The sequence below is a fragment of the Myotis davidii genome, unplaced genomic scaffold (genome assembly GCF_000327345.1).
Source record: "Myotis davidii unplaced genomic scaffold, ASM32734v1 scaffold604, whole genome shotgun sequence".
In the NCBI taxonomy this organism is placed as follows: Eukaryota; Metazoa; Chordata; class Mammalia; order Chiroptera; family Vespertilionidae; genus Myotis; species Myotis davidii.
Genome location: NW_006294875.1, coordinates 892,360 through 913,536, shown reverse-complemented (window position 1 = coordinate 913,536; position 21,177 = coordinate 892,360). Strand labels below are relative to the sequence as shown.

The 21,177-nt window shown below is 41.7% G+C and overlaps 1 protein-coding gene across 1 annotated transcript in view; it reads right to left on the bottom strand.

Moving 5' to 3' along the window:
* Positions 1-15,860, bottom strand: part of NHS (NHS actin remodeling regulator) — a 101,526-nt gene extending 85,666 nt beyond the window's left edge. The window contains 1 exon segment of the mRNA XM_006779608.2: positions 15,793-15,860. Coding sequence (XP_006779671.2) covers positions 15,793-15,826 — 34 coding nt within the window. The 5' untranslated portion in view covers positions 15,827-15,860.
* Between the last annotated feature and the right edge of the window lie 5,317 nt (positions 15,861-21,177).

The following is a 21,177-nucleotide window of genomic DNA, read 5'->3' as shown; positions in this document are numbered from 1 at the left end:
TCAGATTGCTGAAGTTATTGAGAACTCAGCATCTCTGAAAAGAGTTGGACATTTTGGTATTATCTAGCTTACAAACTTTCAAAGTTTTAATTCTTCAACTAGTCATCTTTGGAGAATCTATATATATATAACCCTAATATACAAATAAACTGAATGGTGAAACAACCAAACAACCAAACAACCAGTCATTATGACGTGCACTGACCACCAGGGGGCATGTGTGGAACATGGCAGGCATCAGCAGCAGGCGGCAGAGCATGGAACATGGGGGCGTCGGCTGTGGCAGGATGGTGGAGTAGGTAAGCAGTGGTGTCAGACCAAGGCGGGGCACCAGTCACTGTCATCGGGGTGAGCCTCTGGTGGTTACTGAAAATTCTTTGCTCCCGTGTGCCGTGGTCCCACCTGGTGCTTGCACCTGCTGCCAGCACTGGAGCTGCTGTTTGCATCTGTTGCCAGTGCGTACACCCATCCAGATTGCTCGGCACCATCAGCGTGTGGGAGTGGTGGCAGCAGGAGCGTGGCTGCTGGCAGACAGGGGACCAGGGGCTGTGGTGGGAGGGGCCGGGCGGAGGCGCAGAGGATGGGCCACGACCTGCGCCTATGCCCACCACAGCTCCTTTCAAAGTGCACAACTTTGTGCACTGGGCCCCTAGTCCATAATAAAGTTCTGGTTTGTCCCTTGACATTCATGGGCTACTCAACTTTTGAAATACTGTCGCTACCTGATTTTCTATCATAGATTATACTAGTTATATGCTCATCATATATTTTAAACTCACCTTTTCTGCTTAATTATTTTGTTGGTCTTAGTTGACCCCTATCTTATAGGAGATGGAAGAACTGATGCAAAAATGCTAAATAATTTTATTCCTGTTACAGAGATGGTATATTAACTTTACTATATCTCAAGGCAATTTACCGAGAAAACCCAACTGTGTTTTAGACCTGGTCTTTGGATTATTCTGAGAGGTGGAGATGTGGTCCTTTTCTAGCATGAGGTGGAAAGCATGAGAGGAATTGGTGGGATGGATCAAGGGGAGAGAGACTAGAGGAGGTTGACAAAGTCCAAATACCATGACAGTCTGATTTTACTTGTTTATTGAAAAAAAAAACACCAAGATGATCATATTTAAATGATCAATCCTCTTTGTCTATTTCTTCATCCATAAGACAAGAAGGGTAAAGATATGTAAGGTTTTCTCTAAGTTTCTCATTCTGGAAACCTATTGCTCTTTGAAATCTAGAACCAAAAACACCTTCTGAAATGATTTCTGATCATCACTACTTTTTTCTTCTTTCCATTTCTGCTCATCATCCAGAACTAACCACTCTACACATGAACTTCAGTATCTTCAAGGGCAATATGTTCTGTGATCTGCCCAGGCAAGGGCAATATGTTCTGTGATTTGCCCCAGACTGACCTTGCTGATGACCTTGGGGATCCCAATTCCAGCTCTTCTCTCTGCCATACACACACCTTCCTTATGTTTATCTAGGATTGCTTCCCTGCTTTAGTCTCTTTGGCTTCAATAATAAAATCTCAGGTTGGCTCCAAAATATATTTCTGTGGAGCAAGTTGGATATCCCCTCCATAGCTATGGATGTGGCTGGGTAATATATCTCCTCTATCCTAGCAGCAGCACATTACTACTGCTGCTGCCCCACCACTGCTTATATGAGACCTCATGACTTCCAGAAGAAATCACTGCTATAAAATGGCTCACTCATTCATAAGTAACTATGTGTTTATTTATATAGCATAACAAATGTAAATTAATTTCAGGGCTCAACTACCCAAGCTAGTATCTATATGGCTGCCTGTATAAAATTTCTCTCTCAAAATTCTCTAAACCATCTGGCATAAACTACTGTATTGTGACCTGTTAAAATAAGTAACAGCTGTGATAATCCCTCTCTATTTATGGCATGCTATAAAGCTTTGCATATACTGGCAATGCATATAAAATAATAAATAAAACCATTATCATTCTGTGCTGTCTTGGTGGGAATTATGATGATTTAGCCAAAATGAAGCCCTATGGAATGCATCAAAGAAGAAGCAGAGGTTTTGCCCAATCTGGCCCCCTCTGACCCCAAAGACTAACCTCACTATTTAGAGCCCTGGAATATGTTTTAAAACCTTACCTGGTAAATGTATCCTTTCTGAGAGAACGTCATTCCCATACATTGCTGCTCAACTTCTATTATTTCAAAACTTTCTTTTCTGATGGTGTGTTTTTCAAAACTCCCAAGTATACCCAGACCATAAAGAAAAAACAGCTATACACAACTAAACATGTGAAATAATTTGTTGCACCAAAACTAAGATTTGTCTTGGAATTTTTAACTGTAAGCTTATGTTTGAGAACACTGCCAAGATCCCCAATTGAAAATTTCTATATCAAAGTCATATCTCAAATATATGCAATGCATAGACAAAGAAAAGCTGGTATCTGGCAGAAAAGGGGACTGGGCAGCTTTGATTCTGAGTAGAAGAGATTTACTAGGCCCTCTATACATGAATTTCAAAAAATTAAGGGGACAGGGAAGGAAGCCAGAATGAAATGGCTCTTTACTATGTGTTGGGCATTACACCATAATTTCATTTAATCCTCACAACAGCCCTGTGCATTAAGTATTCTTTTTTAAAACAATATATTTTATTGATTTATTTACAGAGAGGAAGGGAGAGGAATAGAGTGTTAGAAACATCGATGAGAGAGAAACATTGATCAGCTGCCTCCTGCACACCCATAACTGGGGATGTGCCCGCAACCAAGGTACATGCCCTTGACCGGAATCGAACCCGGGACCTTTCAGTCCACAGGCTGACACTCTATCCACTGAGCCAAACCGGTTAGGGCTAAGTATTCTTTTTCTTCCTGGTTTTTGGTTGAGAAAACAGATGCTTAGAGAGGCTGAGTAACTTGCTAAAGGCCACCCAGGTAACAAGTTGGGAGACAGTTTGAACTCAGGTCTGTCTGATTCTAAGATTCATGGTCTTCCACCTCACCACACTACCATTTGGATAGTTGTTCTTGTTCTAATATAACCCACATCCATTTTAATTTATACATTAAAATTTTGCAAATAAGAGTGGTTTGTTATTGTGGGAGATTTCAAAAATAGCTATAGTACTTTTCAGCTCTTCCCATCAAGACTGTGACTTGATTTGGCCAATAGAATGTGGTAGAAGTAACAACCTGCATGATCTGAGCCTGGGCCTCCAGCAGCCTTGTAGCTTCTACTTTTGCTGACCTTAGTACTTTCCCGTGTTTAATGCCACTCTACAAACAAGACTGAGATAACCTTTTAGATAGAGACACGTGTGCCCCAGTAGCCCATCTCAATCTGACCCATAGCCTGCTGACCACCAGATGTATGGATGAGGACACCCTATGTTTTCTATTCCCAGCTGAGTGATTACAGACACATAAGCAAGCCCTGCAGAGCTCAACCAAGCTAGCCCAAACCAGGAGAACTACCCACTAAATTTTAAGCCACTAAATACTGGGGTGATTCATACACAGAAAAGGCTAACTGATCAAGTTCTTTAAAATAAATTTCTAGCCATATATCAAAACAGACACTAATGGTTGAGAATTGTTAGTTTACCAAGATATCATAAACTGAAGCCTTCTTTAAAATAAAATAAAACCTTTTTTATGGCTCAAAATATTGTGATAGTTCAAAGTCTTCTCATCATCTCAATTATGCCCTGAAAGTACCAGTTCAGAGAGGCTTCATATAGATAGCCTTCAGGCTCAGAAGACCATCTCCCTTTCTCCAATCCGAGGCTTGTCAGGTTGATGTTGGGTCACATGGTTTAGGGCAAAGAATCACCAAGGTGAGTGGCCCAGAGCCACCCTCAAGAGACAATCAGAAAATGGAAGGAAGAGAAGAGATGATGTGTTTAAGACAACAAATGCCAACACATAACCCCATAAACCTCTCAAATAAATAGAGGAGTAATGCCATGGAACAAGAACTGCAATGTGCAAGGATATGGTGTCAGTTTTATAATATTCAACAACAATGGTCATGGCTGTCTTCTTAAGAAGACAGAGCATCCAAGATACAGGTGAGAAAATTAAAAGAAATGTACACCTTCCCTTTCCCACACACTTAGGAAACTTACAGAGGAAGAGCCTTGAAAGGGATAAAATTATAAACTAAATTAGAGCCAAATGAACTATCTAGTAAAGGAAAAATTGATCATTATAACTAAATACCTCCAGCAGTAGTTCTCAACCATGGCTGTATGTTGTTGCAATTTCAACATAGTGAAATCAGCTCCTGCAGTCTTAATTACAACATTGCTTAACTTTATTTAATAGGAAAAAATGTTCTGCATTTGGAGTTCCCACAGATTTTGACAAAAGCCATTTCTTCTGAAGAAAATGCTGGTGAGTAAACATAGTAGCAGATTCTTTGGCTATCTTAGCATGTGGATGCTTGGGCTTTTTTTTTCCCTTTTCTTATTTTCTTAGTAAATCTTGGAACCTTTGAACTTTGAATAATTTATTTTTCTTCCTCTCAGTGCCCTCTAGTTATACTAACACAAAAAAAATAATTATAGAGGCAGTATTTACATCTATATATCTATGGCCTTTTCATTTGGTATTTATAGTGGTAAGTGAATGAATTAATTTAGTTCATTTTACTTCTTGGGGAAAAGTATATGTAATGAAATGGGTTCCCTTTTAGTTGACTCTGGCAAGGTTTTATAAGGAGCATATAAAGGAGAAAGAGAAAGAAAGAAACCTTCTTTGTAGTTCTGAGAAAATATGTTGGTCAATCCTAAGCAATTTTTCTACATTTGTGGTTAAACACATACTAATTACATTCCAGAAAAGAGGTTGTTTTACTGAGAAACTTTATAAATTAAAGAAAAACCTTCTCTATACCATTGTTTGCCCTTATTTCCAATTCAGGCTCTGAACTTGTTTCCCAACAGCTTTCCCAGTCTAAGAATGTGGCCAGGACACTGGATTTAGGCTCTAGGCTGGGATCTCCATCAGTTACTTTCTAGGTAGAATCAAAAATGAAATTTTCAGATCAGAGTCGACATAAAAATAGTATTGTGTGCCAATTGGGAAGGGAGATGGTTTTTCATTTAAGGACTAGAGGCCCAGTGCAAGATTTTGTGCACGGGTGGGGTCCCTCAGGGTGGCCTGTGGAGATTGGGCCCCAGCTCATGTTCCCAGCCTCTCAGCCTCCAGCCCCACCTGGCACCCCGCCTTGGCCTGGCACCACCCCTACACCTGCTCCACCATCCCACCTGCGAGGGTGATCAATCGGGCCGGGTCCCTCCGCCCCGCCCATCTCCCTCAGCACCTGGGAGCCAGCCAGCGGCCCTGCCCCCTGCTGCCGCCTCTGGTCGCCATCTGTGGGGTGATCGGTGGGGCCATCAGGACCCTGTTCATACCCGCCTTGGCCTGGCACCACCTGCTCACCTGCTCCACCATCCTGCTGCAGTCCTACTCTCGTCAGAGACCATTGGGCCCAACAGGCCAGCAGCACCTCAACTGCCACCCACTGCCAGTGCCGCATCACCAATGCCTGCCATGTTCCATGCCACACCCTGGTGGTCAGCACATGTCATAGCAAGCGGTGAAACTCCCAGTCTCCCAGGTGAACTCGCGGTCAAAGGACCGCCCGAGGGGACAATTTGCATATTAGGCTTTTATTATATAGGACTAGAGGCCCAGTGCATGAAATTCATGCATGGGGAGTGTGTCTCTCAGCCCAGCCTGCACCCTCTCCAATCTGGGACCCTTCGAGGAATGTCCGACTGCCCAATGGGATCAGGCCTAAATGTGCAGTCAGACATCCTTCTCACAATCTGGGACTGCTGGCTCCCACCCACTCACCTGCCTGCCTGTATATTGCCCCTAACCGCTTCTGCCTGCCAGCCTGATCACCCCCTAACCACTCCCCTGCCAGCCTGAGCGACGCCCAACTGCTCCCCTGCTGGCCCAATCACCCCCAACTGCCCTCCCCTGCCAGGCCAATTGCCCCTAACTGTCCTCCCCTACCAGCCTGGTTGCCCCTAACTGCCCTCCCCTGCCAGCCATCTTGTGTCCACATGGGGAGGCCATCTTGTGTGTTGGAGTGATGGTCAATTTGCATATTACCTCTTTATTATATAGGATAGGGTCAAATTGAATAACAGAAAGAGAAATGACTACATGGGGAGAAAATGGTCCCTATAATGTACCACACTGGAGAAGCCAGGTAGAGAAGTCTGCCCTTCTTGCCAGAAGTCCTTTATCTATGTTTTACCACATGGAGAAGAATTAAGGCATAGTTTGCCCTTTTCTTGAAGGGTTTTGGTTTCAAGTAATTAATTTCAAAAAGAAAAAAGGGGAAGCAGTGGGAAGTTTACAAAGAATAACTTTATAATAAATTTTAAAAGTTACTTTGCACCTAGGGAGCTCTTTTATTCATAAATATTTCTTAATAAATTTGATTTTTTTTAAATGGAGAGATAACAGATGACTCAGGTGTTCATTTGTCTCAGAGAGGGAACAGTTTTAGAATCATAGAGATGCAAATGTCAGTAGCATTTGTAAGAATGAATTTTTCTGACTTCCTGAGAAAGCTAGCCTGATGATAATGCCCACAGAACCCTGAGAGACCCAAGGGAAGGACCAATCTGAGGTTCTCCTGCCCATTCCAGTGATTCTGGGATGTCACTCCATGTCTGTAACTTTTGTCTTCCTTCCCCCTACTTCAGGTTGTGGACAGTAACCCATATAAACTGAAGCTGTTGGATGTGGGAGTTTGATAAAGTCTGTCTCCAGCCTCAGAATATTCCAAAGTTCATTTGTAAGTTTTTCTTTTTAATTCAGGCCACATTTTCCCATGAAAATAAAAGTTACAAATGGCATTTAGAATTCCAGGTTTGCCCATTAAGTTCTAATTCCTCCACAATATTGCCGGGGAAATATGCATTTGCAATGCATAAGAGTGGTAGCAAATAAACGTTAATATAACTCAAGAAAATGGTTTTAAAAATTAATCTTAAATGCTAGTCCCAAATGAAATACAAGAAAAAGTACAGAAAGAGTAGTGGGCTGATGAAGACATTGGATCTACAACTAGAGGATTAATAACACTGGTTTTTTATTATGCCCAATATTACTGGAAAAATTCACTCATTCCTCCAAAAATATTATTTTTTAGTATCTGAATTTCACTAGGAAATATTATAGTAGACCTAGTCCCTAGTCCCTAGCCCCTTCAATCACAGACTAGAAAGAAACTGTACTATACATGGCTTTCAGAGGGACTTACGCCTACTTCCGAGATACAGTGTGTTGTGCCTGGGGGTTCAGGAAGCCACAGGATAGATATGGACCACTAATTGTACTCAGTAATTCTTGGGGGATATTATTTTATGTTAAGTAATGTACATAATAGTGTTAATTTTATAGGAATTTTAGGATGACACATATGATTAAAAAGAAATCTTAAGATTTATGGAAGGCTGTTTATGCCATACCCAACTCTACCCCACTCTGTCTCTACCATTTGGCTCAGATCCCCTTAGGAGTACTAATCCATCCTCTGTTCTTAGAAGAACCACTGAAACATAAGCATGCACACCATATAGGCTATGGAAATGGAGATGGCTAAATCATCCTGGGCAATTTCAGGAAAGATTTCTCAAGGAAGGTGATACTTAAGCCAAAGCTTCCAAACTGACTAGGAGTTGGCCAGAGGAAACAGGTCATAAAAGATTATAGAAAGAAAACAGGATACATAGATCTGGAGGTGTGTGAGAGAGCTTGGTGTGATGAACAAATGTAAGCAATTTTGCATGACTGAAACTACCCAGCTAGTGCAGGGAATTTCAGTGACATGTGCATTATCATCTCAGAGGACACAGAAGGATGTTGAGTCCAAGAATTCTCTGTTGTAGCCAACAAGTGGTGCTGTTGGCCCAGGGCAGCTTGGTGACTATCCAGAGCACCTGGCTTTGGGAAATTTTGGAAAGCAGATGGTGGTATGAGGATGACCAAGTATAGAAGGGAAACATTTAAAAATTGGTTTTTGTGACTCCAGGAAAAGCTGTAATCATATCTGCTACTTGTTACTTTGCTCTGAAACTTTGAATAAGATGAAATATTATCCCTGCAAACACCTACACCAGGATGTGAAGTTAAGAAATTAGAAGACAAAATATCCTTTTTGTCACCACTGAAAAACACTATCTCTGCACTCTGAACTGCCAACACATTCAAGCAAAGGTGTGGAAAATTCTGTATTGTAACTTCTTAACCTGCCACAACCTCCAGCACTTGTAAACCATCACCTTTTATGATCCCAGAAGACATTTATAACCCTATTCTAGGAAATGAATATTTAAACAATATGTCATTGATAAACAATGCTGGGTAATAAATATATCAGTCACAGGCAGTCAAGTTAATTAGCAAAAAGTAAAATCATTATAGGAATTGAAAGAGAAAGTAAAAGGCCTTGCCTACCCTTCTCTGTTTTGTCAAACCAAAGGACACTATTGATTCTCTCCCTTGTCTTTCTTCTTAGCTCACAGTGTCATATTTTGGTGGGGGCCATCTCTGTGGATTGGTTTTTGTTCCTTCAAATCAAAACTGAGTTTCCTTCTACTTTGGGTGACCTAACCTGAGATTGTAGCATAGGCCAAAGCAAATCTTTTAAACCTATATAATATAAAAATGCCACCCACATGTTTAGTCTGGGGTCATTTTTTTCAAACCCTTGCAGGCAGAATAACCTGGTGGTAAAAAGCCCAGGTTTGGGAATCAGACAGAATTGGATCCAAGTCCTGGCTCTGCAACATCTGAGCTGTAATCTTAGGCAAGTTACATAAATACTCTAAACCTGATTTTCTTCATCTACTGAATGAGCATAATAATTGTGCAGTATCAACTATGACAGAGCAATTAGCTAGTCCTGCTGAGCACATAATAAGGGGTCATTAAATGACTTTCAATGTTAACATCCTGGTTTTTCCCTAACCACAGGGCCCAAATCTCCTCAGCCCCCAATGCCAAATGGACAAGCCCTTCTCAAACACATTATATTGATTATGTATGATGCAAAAGTACTTAGCTTTCTATTTTAACTCTCAAAGTTTAGAAGAAATGTTTCATTGTTTTTTTAAAAATATAATTTAACAATGAATTTTTATTGCTAATATCTCTATAATTCTATTCTGTAACAGCATGTTTTAATTCTTTATTGTTTAAAGTATTACATAAGTCTTCTTTTCCCCCCATTAACCTCTCTCTGCTTCTTTCCAGAACCTCCTTTCCTTTGTAACATGAATGAAACCAGTGAAGGATAAACAGGTTGGAAGAAAAAACATACCCTGAGTGAATATTTTTTGAAGTTGCTAAAATAAGATGTTGAAAACAAAGACCCAAGAGAAATGCTAACATACGCTACTGGTTTTATATTTACACCTTCACTCAAATAGCCACCCACTACTGAAATTATAAACAAGTGTATAAAATGTTATATTGGGAAATGGAGTAAGGTTAAAAACATCTTTTGATAATTGGTTGAGTCCGCTTTCATTTGCCAGAGGTGAACTGATATTAACCAAAGTATGCCAGGACATGAAAGATGAAGGTCAACCTCAGAAAAAGTAGAGTAAGCTTAGAGGGACAGGGGTTTTAATTACCTGTGACTGATAGTACCATTAACCCATGAAAGACCCTAAAGATTTTGCTCACACACTTCCAATACCAAATCCTGATGATGATGATGATGATGATGATGATGATGTGATGATGTTGGCAATGACAGTGATAATGATAATAACAACAGTAAATATTCAGCTTTATCATATGCCAAGAACTGTGTTATGCACTTTATTTTCATCACATCACGACAAGCCTATGAGATTTTGCAGAAGAAACAGCAGCTTAGAGAGGTTTAACCTCAGAATATTTCTCCTGACTAACAAATTCCTACCAGTCCATCAAAGTCTAGCTCAAATTTCACCTCCTTGGGTAACTTTCCCTTTCTTTCTTCACCTCCTTCATCCCCCATTCACTCTTTATTTGATCATTTTGAAGCCTGTAGTGTGTTTTTTGTGGGGTTTTTGTTGTTGTTGTTGTGTGTGTTTTTTAGTAGACACACTGGGAGACATAGCCATACACCAGTTTGTTTTGGTTGCTCTTTCACGGAGTACTGGCTGTGTCTCTGGATGTGGCTTTAATACCTTAAAGGTTTTGCCCCAAATATAGGATAGGATGTAGGGATATTCTGTACCTACAGAATCTGATCCAGGCCTAGACATCTATAAAATTGTACTGAATTGGATTTTTGCCTTTTAGCAAGTTTTGGATTTCATAGTTATTTTCTGCTGGATACTTTAGACCAAGGGCTGAGAAATGTCACTGTCTTACAGAGAGCTCCATCCACAAGAATGTTGTGGAACAGGAAAGGAACTCATTTTTTTATCATCCAACTCAAAAGTTTCCCTTCTTACATAAATCAAAGGTATATCTTATCTCCCAGTTATTTCTTCTGAGTCCATCAGTGGCTAGGCCTGTCACCCTCCTGTAAAAGGAGAGTAGACAAAGAGAAGCAGAATGCAATTTGGTGGCAAAGAACATTTTTCCCCCGGCAGAAAATGGAGTGACTTTTAGCTTATCTGCTGTCACCTTGTTAATGTGATCATTGTTCTTCAAAATAAAATCTCCTCCTTTTACCCATGATGTCTTTGGTGTAAAAAAAAAAAAAGCAAGTAAATGACAAGAGGAGAGGGGCAGAAGGTGAAAAATAAAAGGCCAATTAATCAAGAGAAGCCACAAATCAACTTCTTTCCAAGGAAAAGCACTCAGTATACAATTCAATTATCTTAATTATCTCAGGCGGCCATTTTCCTTGCTTTCCAAGGTAGGCATGGAAAGTACTAGAAACCCGTGGCACCTGTCATCACTCCTGGTATTCAGAGCAGGAACTGTAGGTCTATGTTGGTTGGGATGAGTAATTTATCACTCATTTAAGCCAAGGGCTCTGTGGTTGTTGATGTGTGCCTCTGGCCTATTCTCAAGCACATTGTTATTTTCAAATTAATCATCCAGCTCCAACTTGCTGGTGAAGGTTTCCAGCGATAAAAATTTAGATGGAAGAGGGATCCTAGTTGTTAATAGCCAAATGCCATCTATGGCAAGCATACCAGTAAAACAAGGCAGTTAGCGAAGAGTGAGTATTCTATCTTGAAGAACAATAAAAATTTCCTCTTTGCTTCATTGTAGGGTAGGGCAAGAAAGGAATAAAGATAACATTCCTGGGAGGCCTCAGTTTTTCAAAGTTGAGGAAACATTTGTATTTTTACCTTTATTGGAGTTTGACATTTGGCATGGGTAGGCTTCAGAGAAGACTAGAAGATTCTTCCTTGAACAGTCAAGTAACTTCCACCTGAATTTACATACAGAGGGCTTGTGCAGGATAGAGAGAATGTGGACAGCAGATTATAATTGCTGACAACTTCCTGCAGTGTTACCCTTTCCTAATCTTACCATCTCCTCTACCTCCCTACCCCCCAGACTGTGAGAAGGCAAGAATCAACCCAAAGCAAATAGGCTGTAATTTTCTGCAAAATTTTGGCATATAGGATGTTTCCCTTTGTTTTAGAGACCAGGAACTTTTTTTTCTTTAGTTTTGAAAATCATCAGAGTGAGCTCATTATATTGTATTCTAAAAAATAAGACAAAACCAAAAAATCCCCACAAACAATAACACACCTAAAACTTTATATGTCTTAACCTATATACCATAACAGAGTTGGTTCAAAAATCACCTCCTCCAATGGTCCCAGTTGACTAGCTGAGCCACCCCATGAGAGAGAGTTGGCCCCTCCTTCCTGTGGATGGGCCCTGAGGGATCCAGCTTTCCGGTGCCCATGGGTCAGTATCCTCCTAACTCGGAAGTCCTCAAGGGCAGAACTGTGTCTCTGTCATGTATCATATACAAAGCCCAGCACCAAGATGTGACTTCAAAAAGTTTAGCTCCCCCAATGCTCAGTTCCCTACAGAATGAGAAGCGTCTCAGTTGAGCAGCCAAGAAAGGGGCCAGATCTGAGACAGAGCAACTCAAATATTCTATTCCACAAGAGACGGGGAGTAAGAAACTTGGGAGGAATTTCTCAATGGCAAGATTTTGTGTGCTGTGCCGAGTTTTTCCTGGCTCACTTCAGCATGCTCAATCCAGTGTAACATTTGGCTGCATGCCTTCCCCTAGGCACAATGTTGGTATTTTCATGTCCCATCTGCCAGTGCCTCTGGAGGACATTAATATAAGTGGGTTGATCCAGAAAGGACACCCACTGTCCTGGCCTTCTGCCTAAGCCATGCAAATGGAGAGCAGCTTCACAGCCACAAAGCTTTTGCCTGTGCCAAAGGCATATTATTTTAAATATGATTATTATCCATAGCTACTATAGATTGAGCAGCTACTAGGTGCGCTATGCTAAGTCTTGTGCTGGCATTCTTTCATTTCTTTCTAATTTAAAGACTACACAAGGAAGATATTATCATCTTCATTTGAAAAATTAGGAAGTTGCAATCCCGGAACTTTCCCGAAGTCATACAACTGATAAGTGGTAGAGTAAGAATTCAAACCCAGATCTGACAGATACCAAAGTCCATTTTCTCTATACCATGCTGCCTCTTTAAAACCTACCTAGAGAATGAAACCCATAATAAACCAACATATAAAACCAATGCAAATTACCAAGGCTAAATTTAATTCTGAGTTAAATTTATAGTTCTCAATTATTTTATTTATTTATTTATTTATTTATTTATTTATTAGAGAGAGAGAGAGAGAAAAGGAGAGGGGGAGAGAGAAAAATTGATGTGTGAGAGAAACATTATTCAGCTGCCTCCTGCACACCCCTTACCGGGATCAAGCCTGCAACCCAGGTACGTGCCCTGACCTGGAATTGAGCTGGCACCTTTTGGTGCATGGGAGGACACTCAAGCAACTGATTGCCACTTGCCAGGGTCTTATATTTATTTTTTAAACTAAGCATTCAAATTAAGAAATAGAAAAAAAGTTAAAATCTCAAGTAAATGAATATAAAATCAGATAAGTTAAAACCAGAAAACACCAATAAAATGGACAAAACAGACATTGCCATAAGATGATGGCAGCCTACACTTTGCTCTCCCTGAATGTGGAGTTCCCAGGAATGAACTAAGGGACCTGAACTGACATTCATACTAATATGAATTCTTTCTTTCTGGGAAATACTAATGTCCAGAGATCTGGACATAAATAATGGCAGTAGCTATTGGGCCCCCTGGCCCCTGACTATGGACTGGCTTAAGGGTCTGTCTGGGCCCAGAGAGCTTTCCCAATAAGCTTAAGTGATTCTCACTCCTGCCCAAGCCACCAGGACATCCTTGTAGGCGGTATGCAACAGAAGCCTGAAGCTTGAGTCCCATGTTCCATTTTTCCTAAAGACCACATTATCCTTTTGATGTCCACTCAGCTATAATCTATCAGCTTTAAGATCTAACATTGTCAGCACATGTGGCTGTGCCTGTCCCCAGGTCGGGGAGATTGAGCAGGGGTTAAGGAGGAAAGAAAGCACAGTTTTATTTTCCCCTGAATTATTCCTATGCTTATAAGGCAATCATATAAAACAATTGTTCAATAGCTTTAAATCTTATAAATAAAACTCCCCTTAAGATTACAGTTTGATGGTGAAGATCAGAGAAACTGCATTGTTTATGTAGTAAACACACACCTAAAATTATAACACTTTATAATAAAATCTGGTATAATAAAATTTGTGTTGAGCAAAAAGCAGTCATTTTCTCCTCAGCTTTTATTGTGCTGAATGCAATATCTGCCAACTCCTACTTGGAGGCATCTTTGATTAAGGGCCTGGTCTCTATACTTACGTGCTGTCCAGAGTTGGCAGGGGGTGCCATGACCTTTTGGAACTAATGCCAGAAGATGGCCAAACTCATAAAGTGCCAGCAGCTGCAACAAGCTTGAGCCCTCTGTCTGTAGCCCTGCAAGCTTCCACTATCCCTCCCTGGCCTGCCAGCCACCCCATGCCTTGGATCTCCAACTCTCTGAGGTAAACTGAGTCAAGCTATTCTAACAGCCTTCTCCCATGTTTCTCTTTGAGCTTAGAATGGAACCTTCTGGAAGGTACCTGGAGGGGACTCATTTCTTTGGTCTCCATCCCATTACTTAGTCTTCTGGCCTTATGAATACTTCCTGGCTGTTGAACACTTTCCCCTGAATCCACTGAAACTTATGAAAATGTGTGGACTTACATCTTTAATTGTCTCAGTTCCCTGAGGAAGTTGGGGTTAGAGTGGGAGTGGAATTCTTACTTCTTACCTAAGTCAGTGATTTTCAAGCCTGGATGCACATTTGAATCCACCCTGGGAGCTTTTTAAAAAACGCACTGATGCCTGGGTTCATCCCCAGAGATTCTGAGTTAATTAGTCTGAAATGTGGCCTGCACATCAAATAATGCTTATTCATCATAAGTATATATGATACTAGGAATTTGGATTTGAACAGCTTCACCCCCAAATTCGGAAACTGTAATGCCCTGAAGAAACTGACAGAGGTTCAGGGGTACCCACCAAAAGCTGCCTGGTCCACAAGCATGATTCATTCCCTTCCTAAAGGATTTTAGATAACAAAGCAGGCACAAATCAGTGCCTCCCCGTCACCACACCTGGAAAAGCAACTCAGAGGGTGTATTCTGAGATGGCAGGACAGAATAACACTTTCACGCAGCAGGGCTGCACACAACCATATTGGGAGTGGTTAGGCTAACATGTGGCTCTTGGAGCATGGCCATGCCATGCATCAGTCTCCACAGAGACAGTGGAGGCAAATCTACAACACTGCTCACCCATGAATGTTCCACATTACTAGGGGAGGAGGGGGGAGAAAGAATATAAGAAAGGCACTGTCTCTGACATTTAGGAGTCTGAGTTAAAATGGAAGGACTACCCCAATGCAGGACGAATATCACAAAGAGTTCAATACTTTTCAAACAGCATTCTGTTGTGTGGCCAACATTCCATAATAAAGGAATATCATGAAGGAAGGTTTAAAGGACTAAAGAAGTCAAGACATACTACCAAATGGTTTGAGACTATTTAAGATGGAACAGAAACAAAATATTGGGAAATTTGGGTCTAGGGACTCCCGATTCAGGGCTGATTTGAGCCATAGAGAGATAAAGAAATCTCTCTGTGTACTCTCAGGGTAAGGGTAGAATATTGAGGAATTCCAAGAAGACAGGAGTGGGGCGGGGGTGGGGGGGAGAAGAAAGGGACAAGCCAGCCGGAGGGGCACAGTGCAATTGGAGGCAGGATGCGGGCCTGAGCCTACTGCAGCCTCATCCCAGCAGCCCTGGGGAATCCTACCCTGGAACCCTCTTGGAAGACATCCAAATGTTAGAGTGGAAGAAGAGGAGGGAGAAAGTCTTGTCCTTTCTGTCTTAAGTAGTCCAACACTTCAGAAGGAGCAAAGTTGCAAACATGGCCAGCCCATATGAAGACCCCAAAGTCTTTAAAGCTTAGTAGCCACTGGCCCCAATTGTCAAGGTCATCCCTGAGGTTCAGGCAGAGTCTCCCTTGTTCATGTCTGTTCCTGTGCAAGGGCTCACATTTTTCAAAAAACATACTTAGTACCCCCAGAATAGGAAGCAACTGCAGCTCATGCCCCTCTCCATTATGTCTGGCTTACCACCCCCCATTCCCCTCCCCCTCTGTTTAGCCAGGAAATGCTGCAAACCCCAAATACCTGCATTCTTGGGCATGCAGCAGGGGAGAGGCATGCTTGGATTCCAGCTCTGCTTCTTAAGGACAGGCCTTTTCTTTTATCCAAAGCCCTCTTTGGAGTCCCAGAGAGCTGAAAGCTGATCTGCTTAAGTCAGCAGGCAGAGCAGGGGGTGGCGGGAGGGTGAGAGAGGGCAACCTTCAGCAAGGATGGTGGCAGATTTTCACACAACATCTGTGCTGCCTCCAGGACTCCCCCATGGAGGGGCAGATGGTCTCACCCAAGTGCTGGGCCAGCGGCTAATCCCTCTGGGGTTCACTTGAATGGCAAATCAGGACTCCGGGGCAGCTTCGGACACACCCTGTCTCCAGAGGAGGAGCTTAGTACTTTCCTTTTCCAGCCCTGGAGGAGTTTAGAATGCAGTGGTACATTTTTACAGCCTTGCTGCTCCAAGTTCAATAGGCCAGGGGTCAGGCATCACCTGGGACCTTGTTAGAAATGCAGACTCTCAGGCCCCACCAGCTTAAAAAGCACTGCCAAGTGCCATGTGGCTATGGAAATCATTGGCACGATGCCAGAGTAGGTAACTGGACAAATATTAAAACCCAGGGAGCCACAGCAGCCCAGCCCCTATGCCAGTTGTCCTGTAACAAGAAGGAATACATCCCATTCCATCACCCCATGGCTATCCCACATTGCCACCCATTCTCTCACCAGACTGGGGCTGGTTCACTTGGCTGTGTAATTTTAGGTATGTGCGAGGGTGAGCTGTTCAACAGGTCTGCATATGTTTGCACATGCACTGAAAGGATGCAAGGGGATACAGCTTCAGTTTTTCTTTGCAGGCTAAAGATCAATTTCTGATAATTATCTACCCTCAACACACATACCACCTGTATCAACATGTCAGATTCTGGCGATGCCAATAACAACAGTAATAGTGCATGGCAAGAACCTTTAAGCTCCTTCACAAGCACCAGCCATCCTGAAGCCTACCCAGATCATCCTCTTGGCAAGAAAGGGAGAATTTAGGGACTTCTACAGTTTTGCTCTAATAGCCTTTATGTCATCGAGGCATATGCCATCATGGCATATGCTTCACCTCCCACCTGAACCCAGCAACTGAATCCATATGCAAAAGCTGGATGGGTAGAGAGAAAGAAGGAAGATAAAGTAATGGAAAGTTGGAAAAGAGCTTTTGTTTTGTTGTATAGAGAAAACATTGAAACAGCTAATAGTGAGGTATATGGACTTGCTTTCTTCTGAGAGTTGCCAGGTCTATGCAGATGGCATCAGTTTCCTGCATTGGATGTTTCTACTCCTTAATCATGTGGATCAAGAGCCAGAGTAGGTGACTTCATTTCTGAGGAGTAACTGAATGGTGCTGAGTTTCTGGGATGCATTAAGCTAGCCCAAATCAACAGAAAATCTGGCTAGAACCTTGGGGAAGTGACCCAGACAGAATCTTCATCCTTCCAAGCATCTGTTAATGGCATCATTGGATGGCATGGCCATTGCCTAAATACTATAAATTGCAATGCTCCTGCCTAACATTTCCCTCTCATTAGCAGAGGGTCAGGGCCCTGCATGAGGGAGGAAATCAAAGGGCTGGAGAGAAGGTAGAGGGAAAGTCAGCCAGGGATGAAGACAGGGGAGAGAGAAAGCAAAGAGGGTGGCCCAGGACTTTACTGGGATTTGTGTGGCCTCTTAAAAGCAATCATGGTGGGCTTTTGAGTAGACAACCAAGCTAAAACTCTTCTTCAGATCCCTAGTCTTACCTCAATCACTCATAAAACGACTTTCATGAATGGAGGAAATGATGCCATTGTTTTATTTTCTATGGGAAGTTGTAAGAGTTTTTAAAAGGTTAATCTCCTTCTCAGTCCTGTTTTTTTCCCTTCCAGTGACCCCAAGCTGAAAAGGAAAAATATTTGCACTTGGTGTTTAAAAACCATAGTGAATTAGCTTTTGTTGTTCATGGCAAAGCCACTATTTAGTTGCCCAGAATCAAACCAGATGTCAGAAAAGAAAGAAGACCCAGAATCCTGTGAATTTTCCTTTCACCTTTGCAGAAGGGCCAAAGGGAAGTCTGGGATGAGAAAACAAAATGGAGGGAGTTTGATGATCAACAATCCTGACATATGGTTTTGATGCAACTGCTGGCTAGCTCTTTGTAGGGCCTATGGGAAGTTCTGGGACCCTAGTTGCACGATACCTCTTGACTCCCAGAGTTTCTTCTGTGGACACTAGGCCAGCAGCACTAATCCCATAGAAGACAAAAACCAAGGTGAAAAAAACAACAAAAAACACCAAGATGAGCAATGGAGAAAAATGGAAAAGAGAATTAAAAGACAGAAAAGAAAAAACCAAAAAGAGGTCAGCAGGACTTACTGGCACACTAAATCTATCAGAGAATACAAAAAAGGGAGGGGAGAACCCTAAAACAAATAGAATATATTTTCTTTCTGCAGACTTCTGGGAGAGTATGAGGAGTAGATTCTTATTCAGTCTTGATTTTCTTTAGCACACCACCCACCACAACTCTCATAGATTAAATTAAGGGGAAAAAAAGTTCCCACAGGCCTCGTCTATTTCTTACTGTTTCCTAAATCTACAGTATGAGAAAGCAGGAAGTCCTTTCCACAGTGAGATGCTTTTTATCCACTCAACCAACATGTATTAAGCCCTTATTCTGGTAAGATATTTGGGTGATACCAGAAGGCCTTGGGTACTATTCTTGCCCAGGAGAAGTTTACAGCCTATGGGAGAAGATAGACATGTTTATAACAACAATAATAGTGATAGGTACCAGTTTTCAAATTACATTGATGTGTAAAAAATTAATGATGTGCCAGTGACTGTGCTTTCTACACAGAATCTTATGTAATCTTTACAACAATGCTATGCATTTTGTTATTCCTCATTTATAGATGAGGAAACTGAGGCCAAGATAGTTTGAGGAACTTGACTAAGATCACACAGCTATTAAGCTAGCAGTAGTTGGCCTGGCTGGATATCTCAATTGGTTAGAGCATGCATGGCAAACACAAAGGCTAACACGGGCCAAATAAACAAGGTTTAAGTTTATGTGGGCTGCAAAAAAACAAAAGCTTCCACTTTCATAGAAACGTAGGTTTATTTCTATAGAGACATGTTGAATACAAAGGGCTGAAGTAAATGAGTAATCGTTCATTAGTATGTGTTGTTGGCCTCATGTAGCCCACAGGCCTCAAGTTTGACATGCTTAGGTTAGAGTGTCATCCTGATATGCCAAGGTTTCAGGTTCAATCCCCAGTCAGGGCACATACAAGAAGCAACCAATGAATGCATAAATAAGTAGAATGACAAATCAATGCCTCTCTCTCTCTCTCTCTCCCTCTCTCTCTCTCAAGTCAATAAATGGAAAAAAAATTAAAACTAGCAGGGCACCAACAGCATCCACTACCAACTCCAATCTGCTTGGCTAAAATGGAGTTGGCCTCAGTATTTTTGTAGCTTTGCTCTCCACTGAAGTCTTAATGTCTGCATTCCTTTGCTGACTTGATCTGAGTTTACCTTTTACAGAAGGGTCTTGGAGAAGAGTTTAACCTGTAGGAAGGCTTTCAGAATCCTATATGGTCCTTTCAGTGACCAAGGCCACTAAGCTAGCACACCTGGTTGCCAATGCATCTGCTGGGGTTATCATTTGCAAGCTAAATTGTGTCAGGAGTTGGCCCAAAGTCACAGTCCCAGAACCCTTCTCATGAGTTTCAGCCATATTCACTCATATGCTCCATAATAAGTGACTCAGGGCATCTGGCAGTCCATACCCTCTCTCCCTTGACAAATCAAGATGCAGGCCACTGAACTTCCTTTGGCTCATTCTCAATGACTCCTAAATAGGTCAAATCACTTTGGAGACTGACCAAAAGATAATTTTGTATTAACCACTGACCTGTTTTATTCCTCTGGCATTTCAGGAAGAAGTTGAGTGAACGCCTTTTCTCCTTGTTTGTCTAAGTCCCTATTTCCTGGAGCTAAATTTGCAGCCCATGCCACTGTGATTTATTCATAGATACTGATACTTGTCAGTGGATTGTTACCCAAGTTTACTTGCAGTCCACATGCTGGATTCCTGTACATATCTGTACATGTATGGAAAATTAAAAGCCCAGTAGGCCCCAGCTGGGATTGGCTTGCCCCATAGCTGTTCCAGCCCCACCAGGCTTAATGTCAGGGTCTGTTGAAGCAGTCCTTACCACATGGCCAAGAAATGAGGAGCATGAATGATAAAGTACACCCAGATCCCCATCTTTCAGCTGCTTTTCATCAGGAGATGAGCCAAGTACAATTTATGTAGTATTCCATCCCTCCATGGAGCCCACAGTTTCTGTTCTCATGAAGGAAGTGCCACCATTTTGGTTTCTTATATTAGAGCAGAGTCCCAGGGAAGGAAGCAGAAAAAGAAGCAAGATGTAAGAAGTGCTGAAAAAAAGGAACAATAGTCTTTCCTTTTGTGGTTTATTCAAATCCAAGAGGAAACTCAACACTTGCAATTAGTCAAAGTCTTGAGCTAGAAAAATAAAAGACCCAGGCCTGGCTCAACTGTCTCCCCAGTAGTTGCTCTGTGGCAATGCCTTTATTTAATTTTAAGATGTCAATCCCCTTCTCCATCTCATCCCCAATTTCATTGTTTTTTTTTTTTGTTTTGAGTCATTTAATTGTTGTTTTTTCTTTTCCCTTCATATACTGAGAAATATCTGTAGATGAGTCTGCTTGGCAATCTGGCCCTACCATAATAACAGAAGTTGTGATACTGAATAGGGATCTCCTCACTCTTCCATCACATAATGAAAGTTTCTCATGGTAATAATATAATAATGAGAAAATTAATATTCTATTAATTTAGAAGATATTTATTGAGGACCTACTATGTGTTTTAAATGCTCTTTATATGCTATTACAGTTAATTCTCACAATTCCATGAGGTAGATAGCAGTGTTGAATCCATTTTACAGATCAAGATACTGATGTGCATAGAGGTTAAATAACTTGACTAAGGCATTGGAGGTGGTAAATGGTACAGCCTGGACTCCTAACCACTATGCTAGATTACCCCAAAAATATAGATGAGGTAACTCATTATCATGCCTCAAGAAGCACAGACTCAACATCTCTCATCACTCAACCCCAAGTCAACAATAAGGCAAGACCAGGATTGAAATCCTAGCCACCCACAGAAAATGCCTGTCATTTGCTTTGCTGAGTGTTTCAGGAGGAACATTCGTGTGTGTGTGTGTCTGTGTGTGTGTGTGTGTGAGAGAGGAGGGGGCAGGCTACTTCCATGGGTATGTGCATGCATGTGCATGAATGAGTAACTACATATACTGTCTTATGCAATGCTCTTCCTTGATTCTGGATAAGGAGTTC